This window comes from Panthera tigris, chromosome F3 (assembly GCF_018350195.1).
Source record: "Panthera tigris isolate Pti1 chromosome F3, P.tigris_Pti1_mat1.1, whole genome shotgun sequence".
In the NCBI taxonomy this organism is placed as follows: domain Eukaryota; kingdom Metazoa; phylum Chordata; class Mammalia; order Carnivora; family Felidae; genus Panthera; species Panthera tigris.
The window spans coordinates 48,552,474-48,562,296 of record NC_056678.1 but is presented as its reverse complement, the minus strand read 5'-3'; the positions used below and the strand labels follow the sequence as shown (position 1 = coordinate 48,562,296).

Below are 9,823 nucleotides of genomic sequence, written 5' to 3'. Positions count from 1 at the left end.
AGGAACGTTGCTATAATGACTTCCACCTGAAAGATATGAAGCCTAGGCACAAGAAAGCTAAGCAATTTGCCTGAGATCATAACCAAAGTAGTGCCAGGTCCTAGCAGCTAAATGTAAGCATCCAGTTATGGAAAAACCCTCCAACCATCCTGCTCTCCTAAAAATAATCTATGCAAAGAAAAGCAAAATTATTTTACCTTTTGAAGCCGAGAATGTTTTGAGGTCTAGTGCCATTAGCTCAGCATTTAAGACTTCAATATTTAAAAGATAACAATTGTGTCAAGGCCTACTGGTATCTCTTTGAAAGCATTGTTCTTCCAATTAATTTTGTTAAGATTTGAGAATTTTTGTTTCAAAAATGTGTTTTGGTAGAGAAAATCCACAAGGTTTTAGTTTCTTACAAAGTAGTCCATGGATCAAAGACCTTTGAAAGCCAACATCTAGCCTTGATTAATACTTCTACATGCGGATAGTCAGTAAACTGGAAATACCAATGCAAAGAGGTTATTTATTAGATGAAAAGCAGCCCTTCCCCGCCACCCTTCTCTCTCTCTCTCTCTCTCTCTCTCTCTCTCTCTCTCTGTCACACACACACACACACACACACACACACACACACACACACACAAAGACAGACTCTTGGTGATTGGTATCATGTACAGACCTTTGAAATCTATTATGAAACAAACATCCCCAAATTTCAAAAAAGTAGTCAATAGGGACACTTGACACTCTAACGATTTGACAAAATTCTGTGCGCAGAAATTAAAATCCCGAGCAGAAGAAATGCCAGGAAATAAATTTTTAGCTTTAACTCTGTACTTTATAGATGATATAGTACCTATGTAACTTATTTTAGAAGAAGGTATTTATAATCACCTCTCTCCCTTGAGATTCCGTGTAGCCCATCATTACAGAAGGGAGCATCCCCTAGAAATAATCCCCTAATGTAGACTTCATGCAATTGGTCCTTTAACCTATAGGCCTAATAACTACACAAACCTATTAGAGACATTTCGATGCATTTCAGAATTTTTATTTTGGGGGACAAAACAATAACATCGTGATGCTCCTGATGCTGGTTTTCACAGAGAATCTAGTTGCTTTAGTAAGAAAGGGTTTTCAAACTTATTAGGCCCCACCTGCTTTTGAAATATGACATACTCCATCCCATGGATGAATTGAAGGCAGAACCATGGAAGGGCACTATCTGGAATTATCAACTCAAAGATTGGTGAAACTACTAACTCCTCTATGACACATTCAAGTATTAGGCTCAACTCTGATTCACTCATGACAAAAACACTAACTTTCACTCTTACCAGCTTCTGGGTATGCAAATTACATTCTAAGAAAGACATTAATCATGATTTTTAAATCTCAGAGCATATTAGGGGTGAAGAAAAGTACAGAATCTTGTCGGGTTGTGTGTTCATTTTGTTAAAAGACTGTTTTACCAACTAAAGTTAAATGAAACCCTGCTCTTCTGAAAGAAAGAAAAGTAAGGAAAGGAGAGTGGGGGGTGGGGGGAGGCAGGTATCACACTTCCTCAAAAACTGGCAACAATTACAGTGCTAAGACTTTTCATTTTTTCCAATTACTCATCACACCCTTTGCCACATAGCATTTAACTTATTAGTGTTTTTTCCCTTTCTTTTAAACTTACCACCGATTTACAATTTTGTGAGGTAAGCAACAGGTTTACACCTTTTACAAATTTAATAATTAAGGTATCTTGTTGACTGAAAAAAAACAAACTTGGAGTAATGCACAGAACTATTCTTCTGTGGTTTTTTAAAGCATTTCTCTTATTTCTTAAATTTCTAAAGCCTAAGTATGAAAGTTTTTATGTATAAATGTTTAGCTAATAATAATTAACAATTCTTATTATTAATAGCATACAGTGGTGGTGTTGCATCCACACGACTCCTGAAACAGAATGCTACGGGCACCAGTGACAGTCACAACAAAGTTTATTACAATGAGAGGCAAGGCCGACCGATCGGGACCAACACTCTTGATAAGAGTGCGGCCCCGAACAGCCGGGGGACAGAGTTTTTATAACCGATCACATCGTTTTATCATCACCTGGGAACAGGACAAAGAAACAGGTTCCAGATGAGTTAGAAACAGTTGCCTAATGAGGTGTTTACTTTAGACTTTCTGCCTCTAAGTTGCAACCAGTGGATCTCCTTGACCCTGCCTCTGATGCTCTTTTCTTTGAACTTTTGTTGCCTTAATTGGTGAAGCCTAATTTACAAGGGTATGAGGCACAGTTTACCAGAGCAAAGCAAGGCTGTTATCTCTTAACCTTCAGTGTCAACACAAAGCTGTTATTTTTCAAGCTAAGCATTAGCTCTACACTACAATTTAACCCTTACAGTGGGGAGGGGGCAGAATTGTAGCAGGGAAGACTCTTGCTTTCCAAATTCTACTTTTGATATCGCTAGAAACTTGTGTTTTTTTGTTTGCCTTCTTCTGTAATTTTTTTTTAATACAAAAAGTTCTAAAACCACACTGAGAACCTCTACCACGAATGTGTTCAGAGAACCTCTCCAGTAGAGGGCATGGTAGATTCAACATTGAAAACGTATATTCTCAAGCAAAACAAACAGTGGTTTTGCTGTGCAGTCTTTACAACCTATTGCATTGTTTCTCTCTCCACCACAGAATGGAAAATATGTGTCATCTTAATATTGAGCAATCCCTTTTACCTAAATGCCACTTGCAACAACAACAAAAAACAACAAAGGGAAGTCATCAAACATTGTAGCTTTTGTTTGGCTACAATGTCTGCTGCCTTTATAAGAGACATTAACATGGCAGCTTTTTGACTGAAGAGTTTCTCAGCCTGCAGTAGGTATTGCCTTAACTCTTAAAATTACCTAGACATACAGAAATGATAAATCAATATGCATTCGGATTTATCAATTGACCTCATACTTCTCAGGAAAAAAATAATTTGCTGCTACTTAGCATCAGTTGTCAATCTGAAATGGTTTATGAAAAAAGTGAATAAATACCAGAAACATCTAGAATAGTCTACATTTAGACCAATTGCTTACATGGATACATATATATGCACTTTTGTGAATATATTGAGATGATTTAATTTCCCTGGCTTAGAGATCTCTGGAAAAGTTTAAATGGAAAACCGTTTACTTTCCTTATTTATTATCCAGAGAGAAATTATTAAGTATCTGTCATGAGCTCCAGACGTTACAAATCTCTGGGACATTATTTTGATACTTTAATAGTAATTACACATTTATAACCTAATTAACTCTGAGTTAATCCTTCAATGATTTTTCTACCTTGAATGGCTATGCTTCTAGATATTTCCTTTTTCACACAGATGCAAATTAATAATACCAAACTTGTGTACTTTAGAATTTACAAAGGCCCATCACAAGAGTCAGGTAACATCTAAAGAGATTGGCAAGAAAGATACATTACTCTTAACACAAATGAGAAACTGGGGCTCAAGGAGGTGTGATGAGACAGTCCCAGCAGTTACTTAGCATTTATTGGTTAAGCTGAGACTCTAATTAGGTCTCCAGACACAAGTCCAGCTCTGTCTCCTTGTTGCCTCTTTGTCAGAACTCCTGGCCATTCCACTATGAATGAATTCTACCATCCAAGGTTCTAAGTGAATGATGTATTAAGGTTCAGAGTGGCAAGAAAAACCCAATGCCTATTTATTACACGTATTTAATAAATAAGCATTGAATCATCAGAAAGTGAAAATAGATGGAAATAGATGGAAAGTTCTTTTAGAGATAAAGAGTGCATGCATGAAAAACATAACGTTCTTACATTTCACAAACCTGCTTTAAAGTATTTATTACTAAAATCTAAATGATTTTCCTTTCCATAATCAAGTACCTAGCTGTTCTCTTTGGTAACCATTGCAGATTTTACCCTACAAGCCAAACTTGTTGTTCCAACTTCTGGCAACTCACATTCAGAAGTTTAAACTAGTTCCAATTTTCTTTTAGCAGTGCTAACGCAAAGTATCGAGAATATCTGTAGCCTAATCAATGCATTGCTGTTAATCTTATTATCTACTTAGATGCTTAATTGGGGAACCATTTGAATATTCCATTGCACAGTGCTAATGTTACCTGAAGTCAAATAATTTTGTTGAGGTTATCTATTTGTCCTTCCCAATCAAAACATTTAAAGCCGGCTACGGTAGAGGTGATTTTTGAAGAATTAACAAATTAAACTTATTAAACTACTAACGTCTCCTCCTCCTCTCTACCCCCCCCCCAACCCCCACCCCCCCGCACCTTGCAAGTTATTAAGTGTTCTGGTAAATTCTAAGCAATCAGGAATGACTCATGAGGAAATCCTGCATCCTTGCACTCTGAAAGTACAACGATTCTGGCGCATTACAGCTGCGAGGTCTTGGTGTTTCCCTCTATCGCATCATAAAGCGATCTGTGATTTCTGCTCTGGGAGAAGCAGCCAAGGACTCCGGAGAAATAGCTCGCAACCCCATGGACAGATACGATCCCAATCGCGTTATCTTTTGGTGATCAAAAGTGCACACCCAGTAAAAAAAAAAAAAAAAAAAAAAAAAAAAAAAACTGTCGTCTGAGAAAGTCACTTTCTCCTGTTCCTTCCCTGTTTTGTTGTTCATTGCCAAAAGTGTTCAAGACGCCCCGGCAAGCTGCAGAGGAGGTCACACCACCTGCCCCTCGAATCGTCACTGTTCCTCCAACGTTTCCTCCCCCCAAACTAAACGGAGTCGCAGACAGGAATAGGTGAGGGTCTCCCACGGCCTCAGTTTACAAACCAAGAAATGGGGCGAAAACAACCTTAATTCGAAATAAGGCAATTGCACTCTGGTTCGCAACAAGCAACTTTCCCTGCCAGCCAGGGAATCCTCGCTCCCGAACGCGGCCAGGAGCAGTCTGGCGGCGGGGAGGGGAGAAGACGGCGAGCGCCCCCGCCGGGCCCGCAGCCAACTTTGGCTCCCTGCCGTCGCCGGGGGCCGCCACCGCAAGACGAAGGTCGCTGCGAAAGGTCTTTGATCCCACACCAAACCCCGCAAGCCGCCGCGTCTGGCCCGAGTGCGCACGAAGCCAGGGCCATAGACGTCAGCAGGCCTCGCTTCGAGACCCTTCGCGGGCCACCGGGCCTGCCACTGGCCGGGGCTGCCCCCGCCCCCTGCCCGTCTGCAACCGGCCAATCGGTGCCCGTTGAAGGCGGGACCGGAGGCGTGAGGCCCCGCCCCCTCGCCTCACCTCCTATAACCGCGGCGGCGCGCGCCCGGCCGCACACAGCGGAGGCCCCAGCAGGAGGAGGAGAATGCAAAGTGCCATGTTCCTGGCTGTCCAGCACGACTGCGGATCCATGGACAAGAGCGCAGGCAACAGCCCCAAGAGCGAGGAGAAGAGGGGGAAAATGAAGCGGACCCTGTGAGTACGGCTTTCTTCTCTCTCCCACCACCCGCTGCGGACCTAGCTCTGCGGGTCTGCTGCAAACGCGACACATACGGGCTCGGTTTTGACATAGGAAACTATGAAACCTTTGCCTCTGCAGGAAAAAATATTTGTTTTCCCATATATATGTATGGGAAAAGTCAATTTGCTAAGTAAGGTTAAATCTGTGTGTTATGTGCCGATTTTGTGACGTGAGCGAAGGACTCTCGGGTAGTTTAGCAACTGAAAAAAATATTCTTGATACGGAGACAATGGTAGATGCGCCTAAGAAATTGCGAGCTGGCTTTTTGTCCCCTGAATTTAAAATAACATCAGACAATCCTGCAGCTGAAGCGCATTCCCAGCATTGGTACCTTGCGTTGTATGTTTTGATCAGCTTGTGGGATGGAGATATTTCGGCTGGTTCTGAATATTTTCGTTTTAAAATCGTTTTTGTTTTTTAAAATTAAACGGCACATTCAGGAACGTCGGTGGAGCATGCATCATCTGCTTAAAATGAGTGCTATGGTGGGAGTAGGGGGCTCAGTCTCTCTCTCTTTGTCTCTCTGTCTCTCTCTCTCTCCCACACACACACACACACACACACACACTTCACTGCGTCTAGTGTGGTCCAGAGCCTCCTGCTCCAAGGGTAGGAGGGAAATCAGTACCCGCTGGCTCCAGGCAGTTTCATCAAGTGTGAAATGTCTCAGAATTGTAATTAAGGCTGCAGAAAAACTACTGCCTTTTTGGGTCAGAAATAGCGTCTGCCATTTGAAGTATGCAAACTAAATTCATTTAAATACCCTAGTAATTTTAGGTAGTTTTATCCTCAGTTATAAAAGTAGTATTTATGTTCAAATGCATGAATGAAAGTAATTGTGTTCAGTGCATAGGTGCTAGGTTTAAATGTTAAATGAGTAAGACCGACTTGAAGAGGTCTTATTTTGTCTTATATTTAGTTGGTCGCTACTGAGTGACTTTATTTGGTAAAAATGCCTTCAGCTGCAGGAGCAATTTCAAATGTTAGGTTTGTTTGTTTGTTTGTTTGTTTTTTTAAGATTAAAAGATTGGAAGACCCGTTTGAGCTACTTCTTGCAAAATTCATCCTCTCCTGGGAAGCCCAAAAATGGCAAGAAAAGCAAACAGCAAACCTTCATCAAGTAAGTTGAAAGTCTTATACTTGCCAATGTGAATAGCGAGCTGCTGAACTGGACAGGGGAAGTGTGAAGTGCACAAGCTGATGCAAACCTTCTTTTGCAGGCCTTCCCCTGAGGAAGCACAACTGTGGTCGGAAGCATTTGATGAGCTGCTAGCCAGTAAATGTAAGTTAACCTGTTGAATTTGATCTACTTCAAGTATCACAAGAGCCTAGGAAGGTGCTCACATGACAGAAGAGCAGATTGCCCAAGGGGAATTCAACGTTACAATCACTAGTACTCTAAGGCCTATCCTTCTCCTTTATTTCTATTGAACCATGGGCAAGTGTGGTTTATTCACTTTACATAAATCAGCCTAGATTGTACTGGCAGTGGCTCTTCCTTAAGGTTGAATCCGCATTTCCATTGCATGCAATGTTACCAGGAGGTTTAGTTCCCAGAGAATTTATGGCTCCCCTATAAATATTTACATTAACAGCAAAGTTATTTATATTTCTGTAGCAGTGTGCCAACTTAAGCATTTTGCCTGCTAGAAATTTAGCTTTTAAAGATCTAAATTCTGAGGATTAGAGGCTGGAATGAAATCTAGAAAATTGCTATCATCCAGAAATAATAAAATATGGGCGGGGCGGGGGGGAATGGTAGTTCTGGGAAACAAAATAGAAGAGATTAATTGGTCACTCAATTCACATTCTGTGTGCTTTCTTCTCTGCCCCCCCCCCCCCCCAGATGGTCTTGCTGCATTCAGGGCTTTTTTAAAATCTGAATTTTGTGAAGAAAATATTGAATTCTGGCTGGCCTGTGAAGACTTCAAAAAAACCAAGTCACCCCAAAAGCTGTCCTCAAAAGCAAGAAAAATATATACTGATTTCATAGAAAAAGAAGCTCCAAAAGAGGTAAAGGGGAAAAAAGTTCTTCATTTCAGAGTATTTTGAACATTCTTAGCACCGAAACAGAAGACATAAAATTTAATTAAGGGGTGGGGGGAGTAAAAATGTTTTTCACTTAATTCTTGTTTTCAGTTAGGTGAATTTAATTTCTTCAATGACTTGGCTAGTGAGGCTAATCACACATTATAGCTTTTCCTTTTTGTTTTCAAATATTAAATTGGTATCAATCTATAACTCTGAATATGGATTAAACCACTTTTTTTTTTTTTTAATTTCAGATAAACATAGACTTTCAAACCAAAACTCTGATTGCCCAAAATATACAAGAGGCTACAAGTGGCTGCTTTACAACTGCCCAGAAAAGGGTCTACAGCTTGATGGAGAACAACTCTTATCCTCGTTTCTTGGAGTCGGAATTCTACCAGGACTTGTGTAAAAAGCCACAGATCACCACAGAGTCCCATGCTACATGAGCTGAAAAAGGGAGCACAAAAGTGGAGGACGTTTCATTTTTTTCCTAAGGGGACAGGCTGTGACCTGCCAAAAAGACTGACCTTGAATTTAGCCTGGGTGTTCAGGAAACATCACTCAGAACTATTGATTCAGAGTTAGATAGTGAATCAGGAAGCTGGTAACTGTCTAGGAGAAGCTTGTATTCTGACGGCTTCCATAGCCATGTCAGGAACACAGGGAGAAAGTGGTCTAAATGTGGTGTGTCTCACACTGGAAAGAGGCATGTGAGACTAGAAGTTCTCATAAAAGGTATGATACGATACTGCTGGTCCAAGAGCGTTTAAAATCAATAGATCTGGGATTATGTGGCCTTAGCTAGCTGGCTGTATATCTTTCCCTAAATCAGTCCATGTTACCACATAGTGGTTTTAGTTTTAGTTATTTACGAGTAAGTAATATTAAAATGTTTACTGTGTGCAAGGGTGTTGAAGTTCTTATGACTACAGATCATCAGTACTGTTATCTCATATAACACTAAAACTGAAATGGTCTATGTTTGAATTGTTAAATGGTGTGTGTAATAGAATGAGTGTTGCTGTGTAGAAAACTACATTGTCCATTTTGAGTGCCAAAAATTGTCCTGAAGGCAGCTAAACTTTGATGTGGTCTTTGAATACTTTTAATAAATTAATTTTGATAATTAATGTCATTGAATATTTGGCTCAGATGTAAGAGTTTTGTTTTTTGTTTTTTGTTTTTGTAGTTGGGGGGTTGGTTAAATTGGAAAAATGGCAGATACAAGGGACACTTCTTTCCAGTAAAGAGAGAGAGAGAGATCATAGGTGATGTGCCTGTTCAATGAGAATTGACAGTGCTCAGAAATGAGAAGTGATAGGAGTATGTCTTCCCTGCAATTATCTCTTTTTTTAAACCTAATAAGCAGTATGTGGACCAAGAAAAGTCAGACCACCTCCTCAGAACCACCCTGGGATCAAACTTTCTAATATAATCTTGTAAAAAAAAATCAAGCTTCTTGCTAACAAAAGGCATGACCTTAAAGCCCTTCATGGGTATCTAGTAAAGGCCAGCTAAGTATCAAAAGTGAAATAATGTAATGGACACAAAACACCAGAATTATTCACATAACTCAGCTTCTCAAGTGAAAAAAAGAATCCAAAGACGGTGAATATAGGCCCGCCTTTTTTATTTCCCTTGGTTCTGAGTGCCCCCCCCACAGGGTACTGGCATGAACTTCCAAGATGCATGCCTGCAATTGCTCACTTCCATGATTGATACAAAATCAAGACCTTCCTGATTCACCTGCCTTCATCTGGCCAGTAAAGAATCTGGTTAGGTTACTTTCTTAATGATGAAGGCAAGCACACTTTTGTTTCTTAAACTTAATCAAATGGTTATTTAAAAAAGTAATACACTTCTGTAGGCTTCTCTTCAACCTACTTGATCACAGCCTTAATTCTGGGAAGGTGTGAGAGCCCTCATCTTAGATTTGCAAAACCTGAGCTGAAGTAATAATTTCTCATAGCTTCATGACCTTGGGAGTCCTCATCTTCCCTGGTTCCTCAATTTATACCTTCCTGTCTTTCCCACTGCCTGTGAGGTAGTAAGGGGCTTTAGAAATTGTAAAGTACCTAAAAAAGCATTCTGATTTGCCAAAAGAAAAATTGACATGCCCCCCCCACCCATAGTTTAAATATGGTTTTCATGGTGTTTGCGCTGATTTTCATTTTAGCCAAAGTTTCTGGTACCAGCAGACATTAGCTCCATGAAAGACCACCTCGTCCACTCCTTCATCACCAGCAGCCAGGATAACACATAATAGGTACTCTGTAAATAGTTGTTGAATAAATGAATGTGAAGGGTCATTGAAAGA

At 40.3% G+C, this 9,823-nt stretch overlaps 1 protein-coding gene across 1 annotated transcript; it reads left to right on the top strand.

The window, feature by feature from the left end:
• Positions 1-5,264: 5,264 nt before the first annotated feature.
• Positions 5,265-8,646, top strand: RGS2 (regulator of G protein signaling 2). The gene is made up of 5 exons (XM_007072856.2): positions 5,265-5,426; positions 6,491-6,592; positions 6,693-6,754; positions 7,319-7,485; positions 7,758-8,646. The coding sequence occupies exons 1-5, from the start codon at positions 5,317-5,319 to the stop codon at positions 7,950-7,952; spliced, it is 636 nt and encodes a 211-aa protein (XP_007072918.2). The 5' UTR covers positions 5,265-5,316; the 3' UTR covers positions 7,953-8,646.
• Positions 8,647-9,823: the final 1,177 nt, after the last annotated feature.

Bases quoted from the DNA above. Each gene is read 5' to 3' on its own strand.
- RGS2 (XM_007072856.2), top strand. From the start codon at position 5,317: ATGCAAAGTGCCATGTTCCTGGCTGTCCAGCACGACTGCGGATCCATG. The intron at 6,755-7,318 runs GTAAGTTAACCT...CCCCCCCCCCAG, and splicing joins TGAGCTGCTAGCCAGTAAAT to ATGGTCTTGCTGCATTCAGG. The intron at 7,486-7,757 runs GTAAAGGGGAAA...TTTTAATTTCAG, and splicing joins AAAAAGAAGCTCCAAAAGAG to ATAAACATAGACTTTCAAAC.